General features: G+C 44.7%; 1 protein-coding gene across 1 annotated transcript in view; it reads right to left on the bottom strand.

The window, feature by feature from the left end:
• MFHAS1 (multifunctional ROCO family signaling regulator 1) overlaps positions 1–15,803 on the bottom strand; it is a 116,639-nt gene extending 100,836 nt beyond the window's left edge. The window contains exon 1 of the mRNA XM_077476250.1: positions 12,407–15,803. Coding sequence (XP_077332376.1) covers positions 12,407–15,296 — 2,890 coding nt within the window. The 5' untranslated portion in view covers positions 15,297–15,803. The remainder of the gene's footprint in view (positions 1–12,406) is intronic.
• Positions 15,804–20,794: the final 4,991 nt, after the last annotated feature.

A 20,794-nucleotide genomic window follows, 5' to 3' on the forward strand; every position in this document is an offset into this window, starting at 1 on the left:
TCCGCCCGTGTGTACGCGGCCTTTAAATGTGTGTACGCAGTCTTTAAATGGTTAAACTGAGAACTTCTACACACAGAGATGATTTCATTCATTCAGAAGTGTAAACATTGTATCTTTCTGTTCTTTTCTTGGCAGCCTGCCCAGAGAGGAGGAAGACGTTTCTATGACGACTCAGCAACTTACACTGACTTCTATTACAGAAGTCATTTCAAAGTCCCGCTGTAGTTCTAAATCGACTTTTTATCAGCACAATCGGCCGATGCCGATTATTTAAAAAACTGCAAATATCAGTCGACCTCTAGTAGTGGGTTTGGATGTTCAGTTGGCCCAGGGGCAAGAAGGAAATAAGTGCATTATTTTGTCCATTCTGTGCTCCTGGAAGACTAGACTTAAAGTGGCTCAGACATGAAATATGAACAGAGCATATCCCTCTATAGTGTGTACTTGTTTCAAATAAGAGAGCTAAGTGTCATTTCTCTCTGCTTATTCGTTTCTGACAAGTTCTGCCAAGAATCACTTTTGACAAGTTTTCCCAACACCAAGAGAAAAATGGTGACAAGGAAGGGACCTCCAGCAGATTGACAGCCTCTGCTCCGTTCCTATGTGCTATGTGAAGGAGGGTGTGTCTCTTCCCTCCAATCAGCTCTCAGAGTTCTCTTCACTGAGCACTGCAGAGTGTAACTTCAGCTCTTTGTCCCCTTTTTTTCTGACAGCTCAGACAAGCTTAAATATTCTGGATTTAGAGAAGACTACAGATAAAAAGGTTCAAGTTATATAGGAGGATTTGCTTCATTTCTGTGTATCACCTGAGGTCAGTCACTTCATGGGTATGTGTAAGGCCCCTTTCACACTGACGTCCCGTTCAGGCCCGCCTGTCAGTTTTTCAGGCGGACCTGAACGGGTGCTCCATAGAGCTCTATGGAGCGTCGGATGTCAGCGGTGACATGTCCGCTGACATCCGACCCGCTCCGATCCGAAAAAGTGTAACGGAGGAAAAAGCTATTTTTCCATCCTTCTGCGGATCGAATCGGGTGACAACGGGCACTGCGGTCCGTCGTCATCCGATCTCCCATAGGGGAGAGCGGCGCTGTGACAGGTCCGTCCCTGCGCAGTGTTCAGAGACGGAGCTGTCATCTCCCTGCTCAGCGGGGATCGGCGGAGTGATCCCCGCTGAGCAAACGGATATCCACGGGGCGGATCAGAACTGATCCGCCCCGTGTGAAAGGACCCTAAGGGTTTACAACTGCTTTAAGGCACTAGTTTCCTTGTCCAATAAAGCTGTAGCTGGGTGGGTGATGTAGGAAAATTCAATGCTTAACTAGGGCGTTGCATCAACTGCCAGGCTTTGCAAGATTTAGAAGTGTATAAATAAAAAAACTGGCTGCCCAAATTTACAACTGTGTATTTATCTGTTTCCCTGGAATTATGTTTTCAAAATATTGTCTCCATTTAATTTCTACATCCATATCCTGTATATTGTATTCTTGAAAACTTGTGGACGTAGATCTGAAGCCAAAATTTTATTTTTAATTCTGAACAGAGTGGGGGACTGTTATTTGGATGGCTATAGAAAATATATTTTGCTATATCAGATCCATTCTACTTATTTTCCAATGGATAATTTGAGAAAGGGGACTGAGAATAAAGAACATTAAAAAGGAGTATGAGCTCAGAAATCTAAAATTACAATCATAAAATTTGCTGCTTGGTCTCGTCTACCGAAGGGAGAGATCCAATTGTGCAAACACACTATTATAGACATCAGAAAAATCAGTTACAAAACCTGTATATAAAGAAGCAAGACTCACAACATGGCAGTTACAACAAAGTTTCAATATCTGCAATTTCAAATATCTGTATTTCCACCTTTCAAGTTTCCTGCTTAAACTGAAAATTGTATCAATGACAAAACCAAGAGACATTTCAGCACGCTAGGAGTTAACACAGTGGAAGGTGCAAACGGGAAAACCGAGCTGAACTCCCAGCACAGATACAGTACGAGTTGTAAGTAGAGTACAAACTCATATGTACTCTACTTACAGGTGTTAAACTAACGGTGTCTTATTGATTCTTGCCTTACAGCACATTAATGTGCCCCGCTGTACATGCTTTTTAAGAAAATATGTAGCTACATACCGCATTTCAGAGTGCTCCTCAGCGCTCATGTGACTGCCTGGCTCACTGCCCTCCTATCTCCTCCCGGCTGACATCAGCAGGGGATTCTCAGCCCTGCCCGCTGTAGCTGTCAGATGGGGAGAGGAGAGCACCAAGCCAGGCAGTCACATGAGCGCTGAGGGGCACTCTAAAATGCGGTATCTAGCTACATATTTTTTAAAAAGCATGTACAGTGGGGCACTTATTGTACTGTAAGACGGGATTCAATAAGACACCGTTAGTTTAATACCTGTAAGTAGAGTATGCTGGGAGCGCTCTCCTAGGAGAGGCAGGGCAAGCTGGGATGACGTCATCTGCCAATCGATTAGGCTGGTCGTAGCACCGATACAGAATCGTGAACAGCTGAATCGCGATGCATCGATGCTACGATAATCAACACCACTACATCCGGCCGCAGTTTGGACACCAGTGATGTACAGCAATGTCTGGGCCTATAACTGTTTTGGACAGTCAATGTGTGGGAAAAATGAAAGGTAACTTAATATGTGCTACTTCTGTTTCACAGCCCCTTGATTCTATCGATCAGGACAAAAACAATAATGACTAGAAATGGCTTATAATTTACTTTGTTATCTTGTTATTACATTAAAGGGGAACATGGAAACCTTTTCCCAAAATATCACACACAAACCCCCGACACAAACCCCCGAGAGGAGCAGAGCTACCTTAAAAACACATAAGAAATCAAAGATCATCGTAGGGTGGGAGAACATTTAAAATGGGGTGTGGCCAAATTAAAGTGTGTGTGGTCAGTGGTGAAAGGGCGATAAGAAAAATCATGCATTGGTTGTTAGTACGCCCCTCCCCCTTAGCGGTGTGTTCCTTACACTGGTGATCAGGGGGGAACCCTAGTAACCTCCCTTCTTACATTGATGGCCAGTGGGGATCCCCACTAACACCCCTCCTACATTGGTGGTCAGCGAGCCCTCCATTATATACTCCTTCCCATTATAGTGATGCTCATCATTATAGTATAAGTACCCCGAGTGCCATCATGTCACCCTAATGTTACTAGTATCTCCCCTAGTTCTACCAGGTTTCTCCCTCGGAGGTCAGACATAGCTACATAGTTCTGGTCGGTAGTTCCTGACAATCTACTTCTTCTATCTATCCCAGGCATTTCAAATGTGTGACATCACATACAAGCATCTGCGACAGATTGCAGAGGAGGGAGGATCACGGGGCCCAACATGGCAGAACAGGTAGCTAGGTCTTGCTGCTGCTTCCCTGCAGCACTCTGCATATGTTAGGGGAAGGGAAAGCACTTGTGATAGAGGGTCAGCATGGCAACAAAATGATCTACAAGTCACATGGTCAATGAGTAGATCGGAATTTCTGTCACTGCCCCCTGACCTAGAGACATACTGCAGACAGTTATTAAATGCTACACCACCAGCAGAACTGTTACCCCTTGCAACCGCTATTTATAAGAGAGACTAAAGTTCTCTTGGGCAACACTGTCCCTTTTGCTCCAGTTTTCATAAATCATATCTGCTATGAATAAAAAGATTCACGTTCCTTTGCTCTTAGGCACCTGCAACAGGCTTACCTGTGTTACTAAGTTAAGCTGGCCATACATTATACAATTTTCTTATTGAATTTCCTTTATATTTACCTTCAACTATGTAGTACAAGGGCATACAAATTGAGTGTTTAGGTTCGACCTTATATTATATGGTTTTGGTAAATCTAAAGGAAAATTGTACAAGAAAAATTCCATAAATGGCCAGGCTTACACACAAATACACCATACATCCGGGATCTCAAACTGGTGGCCCTCCAAACTGCTGCAGAACTACAAGTACCATCATGCCTTTGCCTGAGGGAGTCATGATTGTAACTGTCAGCCTTGCAAGGCATCATAGGACTTGTAGTGGTGTAACAGCTGGAGGGCCACCAGTTTGAGACAACTGTTATACATCATTGAGGAGCCCCTCTCATATACTACTCTAGAAAACAGCAGTTTCCTGTACTTGAAGTAGCAACTGTGACAGCTCATGCAAAGTAATTTTCAAGGCATATCACTGGAAAAATCAAAATAATGTTTTATACGTTCAGGGCTATGCCTATAGGTAATTAAACGGTAACTTGGGAAAATGTGTATATGTATCACAAATGATACAGTCACATCCACAACGTGTTACCTATAGCTAATGGTCACATAACAAAAGTACCAGTCACAAATAAAAGAGTGCCCTATAGCAAGATGAGCTGACATTGATTCGGAGTGACAGGTCCACTTTTAACTTTCTCTCGAAAGCATTTTTCAAAGATGCAAGAGAACCAACAGTGGGAATTCCTTTGTGCTCTACTTGTCAAACTAAAAAGTCTATTCATAAGAGAGCTTTTCAGTATCATCAGAAGATCAGCAGTTCTACAGAAACATCCCGTGCTGTTTACACATGCATGTAGGCCTTATCCTACAAGGCAAAATATAATAAAAGTGATTCTTTATTGCATGCTCCTTTGTAATACATAGGCACAAAGTAAAGCTGCCTGCAGAGTTCTGCATGTGCACAAGTCTTATGAGCCAAAAGTATCTGGCCAAGGTCACAGCTTGCTCTGCAGAAAAATAAATAACCCACATTGGGACTACTGCAAAAATGCAAGGTATTTTCGGCACTCAATTTATTTTTTACTGATCTGAATGCAAACACTTGTTTTTCTATGTTCCCGTGCACGCAGACTATAGCACAACGCTCAGATACGTCAAGAAAGAATGAGAAAAAATTTGCACTACTGGACACACCATCTTACAAAAAAAAAAAAAAAAAAATTAGATTTTGATTATTCATTTATTTAACCTGGGAAGTGTTTACATTTATTTTGCATTCTGGGAGGTAGAAGAATTTTACACACTTTTATATTGGTATGAACATTAACGTACACAAGCACTATACAGATCACAGTGCTTTTTAAGCAGGAACTTTCTTCAATGAAGATCCAGTGTTAAAACATCAATACCATCTACAACGAGCCTTATATTTAAACTTAAAATCTGTTTTGACAGACTGCAGTTTTTCAACCAGTGTTTAAGATGCACTGACAATTTAGGAAACAACAATTTATATATCTTAAACTGATCTATGGCAATTGCACTGGAGCTGACTTTAATCCAGCACCAAGTTATTCAAAGAATCTCTAAGGCCTGCTGCCAGAGCGAGAAAATGTTTAGTCTTAAGCTATGCAGTAAATCATCCATGCTAAAAAACGAGGCTCATGACCAGCTCACTAATACAGCTAGAATCACATATCGACGGACTACACACAAGTTCTGCTCAAGTGGGATTCCAGACAGGATGTGGGATTGTGCAACCAAGACCTTAAAAATAGTTTGATTTAGAAGACATGTTTAGAAAAAGATATAAATTAAAGCATTTTTAGAAATTTGATTGTCTGATACCATACATTTAACCTTTAAATCAGTAAATAACAGCACTGTGCTGATGAGAGGTCACCAGGTTTACAGTCATAACTAAGAAGACTGTTTGGTGACCAGCACTGTGCTGCCGAGAGGTCACCGGGTTTACAGTCATAACACCAGCATAACACATAGGTGACCAGCATTGCAGTACATAATAGCACTGTGCTGCTGAGGAGTCACCAGGTTCACAGATAACAAGAGGGTTAGGTGACCAGCATTGCAGTATATAACAGCACTATGCTGCTGAGAGGTGACCAGGTTTGCAGTAATACCGCCACTAAGAAGAGTGTTTAGTGACCAGCACTGCAGTACATAACAGTACTGAGCTGATGGGGGGGGGGGGGGGGGGGGGCGGGCAGGATCTGTGGCTTCCAGATTCTGATACGTCCCCCACCTGCAAACCCCGACAACCACAGCCCAGGGTTGTGGTTGTCGGCTGGTCACACAACCACAGCCCAGGGTTGTCGGTAAGAGGCACTTGTCCCCATCAAAATAGGAACAAGGTGCTTTGGGGGGGGGGCAAAGCTCCCCCCCATGTTGGGGGCATGTGGCCTGGTATAGTTCAGCAGGGGGGCGCTCGCTTGTTCCCCCCCCCTTTTCTGACCTGTCAGGCTGCTTGCTCAGATAAGGGTCTGGTATGGACTGGGGGGGGCTCCACTCCGTTTTTATATTTTTTTCAATAGCCGGGTGCTGGCAATTGCAACCTCGAGTCATTTTAAATGGGATTTGACTCATATAATTTTACGTGCAGCATGTTTTATGTGTGCTACAGATGCACCACTTTACAGGCACATTAAGGGGTCCCCCAAGGCACTGTATTTAAAGGAATTTTTCATTTTAATTGTTGCACTTTAAGCATAATTAAAATCATTGTTCCTGCAAAAACAATTGTTTTTAAAATTATTTATGTATTTTATTTTTTATTGATACATGTCCCCCAGGGCAGTACCCGGACCCCCATACCTCTTTCATGTCCAATTACATGAATATAAGCCTTCAAAATGGGCACTTTTGATTTTTCTAGCTCCCAATGTAGACTTCAATGGAGTTCGCCTTTCGGGTTAGAACATTTCCCCTGTTTGGGAGTTCTGCTGTGAAGCAAACAGGGGGGTGTTCTCCCCATCCTTAGTGACCAGGCATTGCAGTACATAACAGCACTGTGCTACTGAGGGGTCACCAAGTTTACTAATATACAGCTTAGAGAGAAGAGTGTTTGGTGACTGGAATGTCAGTATATAACAATGTTTTACTAATGAGAGATCACCAGGTTTACAGTCATAACCTTTAAAAGAGTGTTTGGTGACCAGTACACCAGGTTTGGTTTGGTGACCAGTACATAACACTGTGTTGCTGAGAGGTCACCAGGTTTACAGACAGCTTACAAAGCTGTGCAACTTTTTTAAAGTGGTCGTAAAGTCATTTGTACCTACAGGTAAGGCTATAATAAGGCATACCTGTAGACAAGGGAATATCTCCTAGTAATGAACACACCAAACATTACCATGGCTTCTATGACTTTCCAAGCATAATAAGTATCTAAAGAAATACCTATTTAACTGAGCGGATAGTTGATCCAACACTGCCTTTCAAAATCAACATTCCATGTAGCCCTGGGGTTCCTCCAAAGAGAGCAAGGGGTTCCTTGAGAAGAAAGCAGTAGAAACATGATCTCCGACCTCATCTGAATATTTTTGTAAGGGTCACTTCCACACTCAATCTACAGTATGTAAGGGGTCACTTCTACACTGCACACCAATGTAAATGGGTCACTTCTATACTGATCACCAATGTATAGGGTTACTTCTACATTAAACACCAATATAAGGGGTTACCATTACACTGACCACCAATGTAAGGGGTCACTTCTACACTGACTGCCAAAGTAGGGGGCTACCTCTACCCTGACCCCCATTGTAAGGGATCACTTCAACTGTGGGTATAGGATTGTGTATATAGGGTTTTCCCCTTTTATTGGTTGAACTAGATGGACTTGTGTCTTTTTTCAACCACACTATGTAACTACACTGACCATCAATGTAAGGGTCACTTCTACACTGACCAATGTAAGGGGTTACATTTACACTGATTGCCATTCTAAGGGGTCATTTCTACACTGGCTACCAATGACAGGACTCACTCCTACACTGACCACCAAATGTAAGGGTCACTTGTAAACTGACTACCAATGTAAGGGGTTACATTTATACTGACTGCCAATGTAAGGGGTCATTTCCACACTGACCACCAACAAAAGGACTTGTTCCTACACTGACCACCAATGTAAGGGTCACTTCTAAACTTACTGCCAATGTAAGGGGTCACTTGTACACTGGCCACCAATGTAAGGAGTCACCTGTACACTGGCCACCAATGTAAGGGGTCACTTGTACACTGGCCACCAATGTAAGGGGTCACTTGTACACTGGCCACCAATGTAAGGGGTAATTTCCACACTGACCATGCTCTTACACTGACCACCAATGTAAGGGGTCACTTGTACACTGGCCACCAATGTAAGGGGTAATTTCCACACTGACCATGCTCTTACACTGACCACCAATGTAAGGGGTCACTTGTACACTCGCCACCAATGTAAGAGGTTATGAAAATGTTCACTGCCTGTGTTTATTTTCTATCTAGTACTATTATTATTATAATTATACAGGATTTATATAGCGCTGACAGTTTAGGCAGTGCTTTACAAAATTAAGGCAGACATTACAATACAATTCAAGACAGGGGGAATAAGAGGGCCCTGCTCATTTTACAATCTGTTTAAAATTCACAAAGTAAATCCCATTCTTTATTATTTATTTCTTTTCAACATGCTAATCGCATTATTGTACCATGAGCCATAGGTCTAACATATTAAGCGGGGGTTCCCTGAAACCTAAAAATGATTTGAAGGGTTCCTCCCTGGTAAAAAGGTTGCGAAAGACCACTTTAACACAAGGTGCAAAGATCAGGGAGAAGAAAAGCATAGGGTCAGTAGGGAACCACCAACACATTATTACCACTACATATAATTGGCAGCACTATACATGAACATACATGGCTTAAATATTTATACATTACATACATACACTATATACACTAATCTGTTGTGCTTCAAAGTTTATTATGCTTAGCGACACGATGTCTAGAATAACAAAGTCACGTGAAAGCCTATATTTATCATGTTTATATACCAATTGGATGTAACCCGTGAAAGAGATAATAAAAGGACTTCCAGATTTAAAAATGGCCTGAAAAACGTAAAATATTAAAAAATTCTTTATATACTCTCAATACGGTACCATATTTTAAAAAGCCCTTCAATGTTAGGCACGGTAACAACGTCACTGGTAATCACAGTAGCAAACAAAAAACTATTTTTTGTGGAAGTGCAGCAATGTTTTATGTAGAACATACTGTATACATCGGAGGGCACTGACCTGAAAACAAGGAAGGCTTTCCAGAGATACTATTAGGAAGACATGCAGCTGTTCATAAGTAGAGTCAATTTTCCCTTAAAGGAATACAGTATTTACTATTGCCAGACACACTTTACCTTAGATATTACACGTACCTTATACACTCCAAATGCAGCATAGTCATACTTCTGTTACATTTCACATCTGTTTAGGCCTGAAAATACTTATAGCTATACATGTCCAATCAATACCACTGACTGATAATCATTGGGAGTTGTAACAATTCTTTAAAATTTCTGTGGCCACTGCCTACCGTTAAAGCTAAACATGTTGTAAAGGGCTAAACAAACTGTTGGCACTATATAAATCCTGTATAATAATAATAATAATAATAATAATAATAAGTCCTTATGCACACTAGCAGATAAAAACTGCAAAAATAAATAAAAAACACCGGGTAAAAAAAATGCTAATATTTTAGCAGTTTTTGCCAGCGTTTAGCACAGTGTGTAGGCTACATTTAGTAGTATTAGCATTAACAACCTATGACTGGCAAGCCGGCCACCGCATCCTTAACCACTTAAGCCCCAGACCAATTTGCAGCCAAAGGACCACCAGGCCCCTTTTTGCGATTCAGCACTGCGACGTGGCTCTCAAACAAAAATGGCGTCCTTTTTTCCCCCACAAATAGAGCTTTCTTTTGGTGGTATTTGATCACCTCTGCAGTTTTTATTTTTTGCGCTATACACAAAAATAGAGCAACAATTTTGAAAAAAATTCAATATTTTTTACATTTTGCTATAATAAATATCCCCAAAAAAATATATAAAAAAACTTTTTTTTTTCCTCAGTTTAGACAGATACGTATTCTTCTACATATTTTTGGTAAAAAAAAAAAAAAAAAAATTAAAAAAAAAACGCAATTAGTGATTATTGATTGGTTAGCGCAAAAGTTATAGCGTTTACAAAATAGGGGATAATTTTATAGCATCTTTATTAATATATATTTTTTTACTAGTAATGGCGGCGATCAGCGATTTTTATTGTGACTGCGATATTATGGCGGACACATCGGACATTTTTGGGACTATTTAAATGCACTGATTCCTGTGTAAATGACACTGGCAGTAAAGGAGTTAACCACTAGGGGGCAGTCTAGGGGTTATGTGTGATGTTATGTGTTTTTTTTTATTGCAGGGGGCATGGCCTGGCATGTGACGTCACTGATCGTCTTTCCCTATAAAAGGGAACAGACTTCCGATGACAGCCACACTAGGAAGCACGGAGAGAGGTTTGTTTACACAGACCTCTGCTCGTTCTTTAGCTCTGTGTCCCGATCGCGGGACACCAGCGGCGATCGGGTCCACTGGTCCCGCGGCCGCGGAGCTCAGGACCGCGTCGGGAGCGCGGCGCGCTCCCGACCCACGGCTAGGCACTTAAAGGGCCACGTACAGGTATGTGATTGTGCCCAGCCGTGCCATTCTGCCGACATATATCGGCGTGAGGCGGTCCTTAAGTGGTTAAAGAGGAGCTCCAGTCTATTAAAAAAAATAAAAATGTAAAGACAGCAGCCACAAATACTGTAGCTGCTGACTTAATATAAGGACACTTACCTGTCCAAAGATATCACAATGTTGGCCTTCAGGCTTCACAAGCCAGTTTCCTACTGCGCATGCGTGAGTCACGCTGCGCTTTCTGAATGGTGCCGCCATTTTCTGGGACCTGTGTGCGTATCCCAGAAGGCAGCAGGGAGGGAAGGAGGAGGGGGTGGAAATGCTCATAGATCTCCACAGTGAGCTTACCCGGAAGTGGAAGCAGGTACCTGTCAAAACCAGGAACCCCCCCAACAAAAAGTGCCAAATGTGGCAATGGAGGGGGGAGGGGTGAGGGTGAGAACAAGTAGAGCTTCTCCTTCTAAAAAAAAAAAAAAAAACATGTCATACTTACTTGCTTTGTGCAATGCTTTTGCACAGAGCAGCTCTGAACCCCTTCTTCTGGGGTCTCCCTACAAAGCACCAGACCCCTTCTCTAAAGTGGCTTTCCATGGGGGCACTTGTGCATGCTCGCTCCCGAGCCCTGCTGCTGTGTCCATTGACACAGACAGCGGGAAGCAGCACCCCCACTCCTGTTTTCAATCTGCCCATTGAGGAGTGAGACAGCTGCGCCACACGTGCACATTGATGGATCAGATCGGGCTCAGGTAAGAAAAAGGGGGGGGGGGGAGAAGGTTTTTCACCTTAATGCATAAAATGCAATAAGGTGAAAAAACAATAAGGCTTTAGAACTACTTTAACAATAGATGAGTTATCAGGCTTCCCCACTGACAGCAGAATGTAAACAAAACAATTGCTGGCAATAAAAAAAATTGAGGGAAAAAAAAGGGTCTCCCTCAATCCATACCAGGCCATTCGAGTTTGGTATGGATTTTAAGGGGAACCCAACACCGGAAAAAAAAATGGAGTGGGTGGTCCCTCCTCAATATGAATACTAGACCCTTATCTGAGCATGCAGCCCGGCGGGCCAGGAAAGGGGTGGGGAGTCAAGCAAGCGCCCCACCCCCACTCACCTCCTGAACCATGCCAGACCACATGGTATGGATTGGGGCAGATGTTTTTTTATCAATTTTTTATTGCCAGCAAATGGTCTGTTTACATTCCGCTGTCAGTGCAAACCCGCTGACAGCTGATGACTCACCCGTTGTTAAGGATGCAGTGGCCGGCTTGCTATTTACCGGTTGTTGAGGACCAGTGTTCAGTGTCGTTAGAAAAAAAAAACACTGGGCACCCATCGTTTAGCAGAGTTTAGGGGCTCTCAGCATTTTGTCAGTTTCTGCTGCTCCAGAAACCGTTGGCAGTGGATGTTTTTGTTTTTTTCTGCCACTAAACTATCCTGCAAAAAATGCGGCTAAGGCCCCTTTCACACTTGTGGGACTTGTCCTGCGACTTGGGACTGCAAAGTCGCATGACAAGTCGTAATTCATGATTTCCAATGAGTACCGTTCATACCTGTGCGACATCAAAGTAGTCTCTGCACTACTTTGGTCCGACTTTGATGCAACTTGAGGTCCATAGACCTCCAGATTGCACAGGCATTGCTTCAACTCATGTCAATGTTGCGTCAAAGTACAACTTTTAGGTCGTACAAGTGTGAAAGGGGCCTTAAAGCCTATGTGTGCATGAACACATAGGATAACACGCAGGAGAGTTTAGATGCAGTACAAAAAAAAAACGTCTGATGCCCCTAACAGTAACGTCACAAACGTTCAGTGTGCATGAGGCCTAACTGTTCAGTACAAATATATAACTGATAAAATGTTATCAACAACTATATTCAAAATGCAAGAGAGACAGTGAAAGGCATATACACAAACACACAAAGCTGACAATAAACTTACCTGGGAAGGTGTGCGGATTGGGCGACCCCCTTTTAAGGCACTTGGAACATAGAACATGTACTGTGTAGTAAAGGCCGGGCCATTCTTGTAATAGTGCATTCAGTTCTTCAACCAAGGGTGTTATAGCTTGCCATGCAGTCCATATGTTAGGCAATGAAGCATGGCTGGCAATAGACAAAACGTCTGACTGTAAGGCTCCTCTGGAAGGTCGAAAGCTCACTACAACTGGCACTTTTCCCCTATAGGCAAAGATCTGAAATTTACCATCTGAGCGATGTACAACATGATTATTAATGTGAACGCTAAAGCGGGCAAACAAGCCAGGAGGAAATATAAATGGAAAGCTGTATTCTATCTGTAGCTGTTCTACTGCTAGAGATTGTCCCGATATGTTGGTACCATTGATCCAGGCTTCTGCATGCGGTACTTCATTCTTCACATAGCAAGGGAATTTATACCAAGCCGTGGCCCCATTTAATGGTTTGCATTTGGATCGATTGATACAGTAGCACAGGCCCATCTTTTCCAAAAGTTCAAGAATTAGCTGCAAGTCTTGTTGGGTTTTGATATGTGGTTTAAGCAGTAGTTTAATGATATGAGTGGGCAGAAGTCCATGAAGAAGAAAACCTTCGACGTAATGATGAAGCTGTGTGGCCCTCAACTCATCTATCTTAGAGTCACTCATTAGCTTTTGTAGCAGGACAGATGCATCTCTCTGGAAAAAGACATTCAAAATGTCAATAAGTTTAGTCAGATTATGAAAAACGTACTCTTTAAGAGTCACATTGTCTTCAAAATAGAGCAACTTCCCACTCTCGTGTAAGTAAGACAGGGCGCTCTGCAGTCGGTCCTCGGTCAATCCCGCTTGTAGCCCTAGCCTTGCCGAGTCCCACCAAGTCAGCCAGAGCTCCTGAGGTTTAAAGTGCAATTCTTCCAGCATTTGCCAGGATTTGGGAAGAACTCTATGCAGGTTTGGGAAAATCTCCCTGTGCTCGGCCACGGAAAGGAGTTTTTCTCGCAAGCGTCTGATGTTGGAATAATCATGGCAGCTGACGCAGAGAACAGGGGAGAGAATCTGAAGACGATTGTTCATTAAATATTGCAACTGAGCTTTCTTCCTCCTCAGATTCTTATCACTAACACCATAAAAAGCGGCGTGAGGGTTCGACGCACGCATGTCATAATTTTGGCTAAGGGCTTCGTCAACAGTCTGTGCCAGATTTTGTAGGGACTCCGTATCTTTCTTTTCCTGCAGGGAAATCTGGTGGTGGATATCAAGGCATTTTTCCTCGATCTCCTTTTCCTCACACAAGTCTGCATGAGTCCCTACTATGCATACAACTGCATGTGGTACCTTGGCACTGATAAAATGTAGAAAATAACCTACAGATGTATAAAAATGTGTAGAAACGTAAGACTTTAAATTAACAACAAGGATATACAGAGCACCAGGGGAGAGGAAGAAAGGATTGATTATGTCATAGCTCTGGTCCCCTGCTAACTCATACACGATAAATGTAAGTCCCCGTTCTACATCAGCTGTCCAGTTAGTGACCTCAATCCCTGTATTTCCCGGTATACAGCTGCTTTGCAGACCATCGGTGAGACAAAGCCTAAGCATAGTTTTGCCAGCATCCATCTGGCCTGAGAGGACTAATTTTAACCTTGGCTTCACTGCTGGCTGTGAATTGGCTAGTTCTTTCTGATATGCAGCAATGTAAGGGATCCCTTTCATACAAACCTCATAGGGAGGTTGAATCAAAGGGTTGTCTTTGATCTTCCAGATGTTGACTTTGGACAGTTTCCCAAAGTTATCTGGAAGAATTGCTATTTGGTTACCTTGCAACACAAGCTCCTCCAGCAAACCCAGCTCTACTATTGTGTCCGGCAGATACCTTATCCTGTTGTTGTCCAACCACAAGGTGACTAGCCTGAACAAGCTAGAGATGCCCTCTGGTATTACCGTCAGCCTGTTACGGCTCATGTACAGTTCCTCCAAGTCCTGCAGTTGAAGTAGGTCCTTTGGAAACTCCTGAAAGACATTTGAAGACAGGTTGACCATCCTCAGCTTTTGCAGCTCCCCAAAGCTGTCGGGCAACGAGCAGAGGTTATTGTTGTCCAACATGAGGCTTTCCAAGCTACCTAAACTACAGAAGGAGTCCGGTAAGGAGCAGAGCCCTGTGCTACTCAACCACAAGACCTTCAACAACTTCATGGCTCTGATGCCAGGAGGCAAGGAGCCACCGCAGTCGCTGCCAAGCATTTTGTTACCGGAGAAGTCCAGCTCCTCCAGCGCAGGGAGATGCAGGAGCTGTTGAGGGAAGCTGCACAGGTCGTTGTGGTCCAAATCCAGGACTCTAAGGCGGGGAAGGCCCTGCATAGTGTCGGGTAGCTGGCTGATGCGGTTGAAGCTGACGTCCAGCTCCTCTAGGTGCATCAAAGAGCCAATCTGCCTGGGCAGGGTCTGCAGTTTGTTGTGGCTCAGGCACAGCTTCTTCAGCTGGCTCAGTAAGCCCACAGCTTCCGTCAGACAGCCCAGTCGGTTGTGACTCATGTCCAACTCGGTCAGGCGACCCAGTTCATACACAGCAGAGGGCACATTGAGGAACTTGTTCCTGCGCAGGATAAGGACATGAAGGTTGCCCATAGACAGGCTCTGTAGGCCATCAGGTACCTCCTCCAGGGAGTTGTTGCCCAGGTTAAGCACCTCCACGTCGCCCAGGTCCTCAGGGAGGATGAGCTTGTCATGATCCCCACAGTTTAGGGTGAGCTGTCTAAGGCTGCTCCTCAGCTTCCTGGAGCGCAGGGCGGCATCCCTCCATAGTCTAGCAGTCTTCAGGTCACAGCTGTTGTTGTAGCCATCCTTTCCTGCTGCTGATGCCATCATCATGATCAACAGTGAGGAGGGTGGGGGTGTCAGCGATGGTGCATCATAGTCCTAAGCATGATATGACATCCTCCACCTAGATCACTCCCTGTGATGGATAACAACGATCCCCAATGTGTCACCCCCGATCCCTACACCTCCACTCACCAGCCATGTACATGCCACCGTGCCCCCCTCCATCAGAACAGGAGGAGGCTGCTGTCACAATAAAGCCGGATGATGAGTCCACACATCCACCGCACAGATCATCACAAAGCAATGGCAGATGAGAAAAAAGAGATGCACTTCCTCGCCTCCTCCGATCTTTCCCAGCAGCCTCAGTACACAGGGAAGGGTGGGGGATCCAGCTATTGTCTATGGATCTATCTATGGATAGCTGCGTCTTCCCTCATCCTCTGTCCTGGGGAAGGAGGAGCGGCGTAGTCCCGCAGCCCGATAACGTGTATATTGTCACATCTATGTAGACTGACTCCTAACCTGTATCTTCCCTCCCCTCCTTGTCACATCACAGGGTGGGGACTGCCAGACAGCCCGCAACTCCAAGCCATTGGCATGATGGATAGCCGCCCCCTAGCGGCCATGACTGCTAAATCTGTGCTACTGAAACGGAATACACATATCAAACGTTGGGAATGGTTTACTACACCATCTCATAAAAAAAAAAGCTTCCAGTATTGTTTTTTTTTTTTTTTTTTGTCAAAGCTTAATTAAACACTTAGCTGCTGGGCACTTTCACCCTATTCCTGCCCATGGCCAATTTTCAGATTTCAGCGTTGTCGCACTTTGAATGACAATTGTGCGGTCATGCAACACCGTACCCAGATTAATTTTTTATTTTTTTATTTCATACAAATAGAGATTTCTTTTGGTGGTATTTAACTTCTTAAGGACCAGGCCTATTTTTTAAAGTCGATGTTTACAAGTTAAAAGCATTTTGTTTTTTTTGCTAGAAAATTACTTAGAACCCCCAAACATTATATCATTTTTTTTTTTTTTTCGAACACCCTAGAGAATAAAATGGCGGTCATTGCAATACTTTATGTCACACCGTATTTGCGCAGCAGTATTACAAATGCACTTTTTTTTAAATTAAAAAATAAGACATTATTATTATTATTATTATTATATACGATTTATATAGCGCAACAGTTTGCGCAGCGCTTTACAATGTGTAGGAGGGGACAACACAATTACAGTACAGTTTAATACAAAAGGTATGGGAGGGCCTTGCTCGTAGAGATTACATTCTAAAGGAAGGGGGTGGTACAAAAGGTAATAGCTTCAAGGTAGCCTCATTTTTTTTTTTATATTGTGAAAGATAATGTTACGCCAAATAAATTGATACCCAACATATGCTGCAAAATTGCACCTGCTCGCGGAATGGCGACAAAATTTGACCCTTTAAAATCTCCATAGGCGCTGTTTAAAAATGTCTACAGGTGATTAGTTTTGAGTTACAGAGGAGGTCTTTTTCTATTGCTCTCACTCTAACGATTGCGACGATACCTCACATGTGTGGTATCTCACACCGTTTTCATATGCGGCAGCGACTTACGTATGTGTCCGCTTCTGAGCGGGAGCTCAGCAGGATGGGGCGCTTAAAATTTATTTATTTTTTTCTTATTTAACTTTTTATTTTTTATTTTTACACTGTCCTTTAAAAAAAATAATGAGTGTCACCTTTATTCTTATTATAAGGAATGTAAACGTCCCTTGTAATAGAAAAAAAGCATGACAGGACCTCTTTAATGTGAGATCTGGGGTCAAAAAGACCTCATAACTCCCATTTACACTTAAATACAATAAAAAAATAATAATAATTTATTTCCCCTTTAAAACCATTGGGCGGAAGTGACATTTGATGTCGCTTCTGTTATTCAAGGTTATGGAGTCAAGCGGGGGCCATCTTTCCTTCACTCGGCTCCATGTCTCAGAGAGAAGAGGACCCGATCGGCTCCTCCATTACTGACGGCCTTGGTAAGCGGCGGAGACGACCGTAGCATGGCAGAAGATTGGCCCTCTCCCATCTCCGATAAAAGTGATCTCGCGGCGAATGTGCAGCGGGGACCACTTTTATCAGAAAGAGGACCGTCCGCCATTTAAGAATATACCAGGGTTATGGCAACTATCTGCTGCCATAAAGCCGGTATTCTATGTCAAATTACCGACATACAATGGCGGCGGGCAGTCTGGAAGTAGTTGCCACTGGGGTTTTTATTTTTTGCTGAACAAATGAAAAAAGACTTACAATTTTGGGGGTAAAAGGATTTTCTTCGTTTCTGTTATACAATTTTCTAAATAAGTAATTTTTTTCTCCTTCACTGATGAAGCTGCGCTGATGAAGCTGCACTGATGGGCATTGATGAGGCTGCACTGATGGGCACTGCTGGGCTGCACTGATGAAGCTGTACTCATTTGCCCAAATGAAGCTGCACTGATGGGCACTGATGAAGCTGTGCTGATGAAGCTGCACTGATGGGCACTGCTGGGCTTCACTGATGAAGCTGCACTAATTTTCACTGATTATACTGCACTGATGAGGCGGCATTGATGGGTACTGATGAGGAGGCACTGATGGGTGCTGGTGAGGCTGCACTGATGTGCACTGATGAGGCAGCACTGATGGGTACTGATGGGCACTATTGAGGTAGCACTGATGGGCACAAATAAGCTGAAATGAAAGGCACCAATGAGGGGGCACTGATGGGCACTAATAAGCTGCATTGAAGGGCACTGATGAGGCAGCACTGATGGGCACTGATGGGGCTGCATTAATAATCAGGTCACTGAAGATCAGTGCCCTGATTATCAGTGTAAATGTGCCCTGTCAGACTTGCCGGTTATCACTTACCAGCTCTCCTTTCCTTGCACTGTGACAGTGTGTAAGGAAAGGAATGCCGATAACTGGCAAGTTTGTTTACATGCTGTAATTGGACACAGCTGATCAGATGGTAAAGGGCCGCTGTGATTGGCCCTTTATTTTCGATCTGTGATCAGCTGTGTCCGAAGGAGACGGGAGGCGTGTTCTGGGAGGACATCCATGGACTCCTTCCCAGAATAACTGTAGCTGTCTTGCGGGTAGTTTGCGATGTATAGTACATGGCCTGGAGCTGAGTGAAACTAGGAGGAGGGCCATTATGACTGGGGCCTGCAGACGAGACGGAGTATTAGTGGGTGATTTTGATATGCTGCAGTCAGTTTAGCAGATTGAAGAGTTTAAGGCAGAGGGTGTGTCCTGTAGCGGGCAGAGAGGAGGGGGGGTGTTAGAAAAGTACAACAGAATAGTTGTTTATAAACTGACTATATACTGCATATGCATTATGCCTGTCTAAGCAGCAGGTGGCGTTGTAGTATTATAGTGTATAGTTAGGTTATCTATGATATAACAGGATGTTTGTCTATCCTCTCTCTATGTACTTGGATGCTCCTTGTTCCTATGTTAATGTTTCTCCATTATGCAAAGACATGCATTGATAAGCCGTATTACTGCATACAACAAACTTCCAGCATGATTTCAATACTCTGCTAACCAGGGGCGGATCCAGGGGGGGGGCAACGGGTCAATTGCCCCCTCCGAGAATACCGCCAGCTAATGACAGCACGGCCGGTTCCGCGGGTCCAATCGCGGCCGGTTCCGCGGGTACACGCGGCCGGTTCCGCGGGTCCAATCGCGGCCGGTTCCGCGGGTACCCGCGGGCCGGTTCCGCGGGTCCAATCGCGGCCGGTTCCGCGGGTCCAATCGCAGCCGGTTCCGAGGGTACCCGCGGCCAGTTCCGCGGGTCCAATCGCGGTCGGTTCCGCGGGTACCCGCGCGGCCGGTTCCGCGGGTACCCGCGCTGAGTGGACGGGTGAGGGGGGGGGGCAGCTGGGCGGCTTAGGAGGGCTGCTGGCCAATCAGGAAGCCAGCAGGCAGGGGAGCAGGGAGATGACATCATCTCTCACTGCCCTGCATCCCTCCAGTTCCACCCTCACTGTGTAGGAAGCTGTGTGCAGCAGAGAGATTGCATCATCTCTCTGCTGCCTATCTTCACTCTGGGACCCAACAAAAGACCACCAGTAGGTGACAATCCGCAGTGTGTGGCAGGCTACGTGGCAAGTGGCAATCCGCAATGTGTGGCAGACTACGTGGCAAGTGGCAATCCGCAATGTGTGGCAGACTACGTGGCAATCCGCAATGTGTGGCAGACTACGTGGCAAGTGGCAATCCACAATGTGTGGCAGGTGACGTGGCAAGTGACAATCCGCAATGTGTGGCAGGTGACGTGGCAAGTGACAATCCGCAATGTGTGGCAGACTATGTGGCAAGTGGCAATCCGCAATGTGTGGCAGGTGACGTGGCAAGTGACAATCCGCAATGTGTGGCAGGCTACGTGGCAAGTGGCAATCCGCAATGTGTGGCAGGCAACGTGGCAAGTGACAATCCGCAATGTGTGGCAGGTGACGTGACAATCCGCAATGTGTGGCAGACTACGTGGCAAGTGGCAATCCGCAATGTGTGGCAGGTGACGTGGCAAGTGACAATCCGCAATGTGTGGCAGGCTACGTGGCAAGTGGCAATCCGCAATGTGTGGCAGGCAACGTGGCAAGTGACAATCCGCAATGTGTGGCAGGTGACGTGGCAAGTGGCAATCCACAATGTGTGGCAGGCAACGTGGCAAGTGACAATCTGCAATGTGTGGCAGGTGACGTGGCAAGTGACAATCCCCAATGTGTGGCAGGTGACGTGGCAAGTGGCAATCCACAATGTGGGTCAGGCAACGTGGCAAGTGACAATCCGCAATGTGTGGCAGGTGACGTGGCAAGTGGCAATCCGCAATGTGTGGCAGGCTACGTGGCAATCCACATCTGGTGGCAGGCGACGTGGCAAGTGACAATCCGCAATGTGTGGCAGGTGACGTGGCAAGTCACAATCCGCAATGTGTGGCAGGTGACGTGGCAAGTGGCAATCTGCAATGTGTGGCAGGCTACGTGGCAAGTGACAATCCGCAATGTGTGGCAGGTGACGTGGCAAGTAACAATCCGCATTTGGTGACAAGTGACGTGGCAAGTGACAATCCACATTTGGTGGCAGGCGACATGGCAAGTGACATCCTCAGGGCTCCCACAGATTCTGCAATATAGTGAGTTGAACCATTTAATTTTATATTACAATGTATTAATAGAAATAATGCGCTTCAATCATCCTGACACCATAACAACCATGGTGCCGTAATGATTGAAGCGCCAATACCAGCCATTTCCCATATAAATTGCCCCCCAAAAAACATATTTTATAGCAGTGCCCCTCCCGAGATTAGACTCTGGATCCGCCCCTGCTGCTAACAGAGGGATCGTGTCACAGCTCAGTCAGAGCTCATCACAGCATCAGTTTTCTCTTTTGTTCCTGGACTTCACCTGTAGGCAGAACAAAATGTTGGTGACTAATGCCGCGTACACACGATCAGACTATCTGGCGAGCCAGAGTCCGCTGGACAATCCGCCCGTGTGTGGGCTCCGGCAGA

This window comes from Lithobates pipiens, unplaced genomic scaffold (genome assembly GCF_037356315.1).
Source record: "Lithobates pipiens isolate NorthernLeopardFrog02 unplaced genomic scaffold, aLitPip1_a1.2 Scaffold_13, whole genome shotgun sequence".
NCBI lineage: Eukaryota > Metazoa > Chordata > Amphibia > Anura > Ranidae > Lithobates > Lithobates pipiens.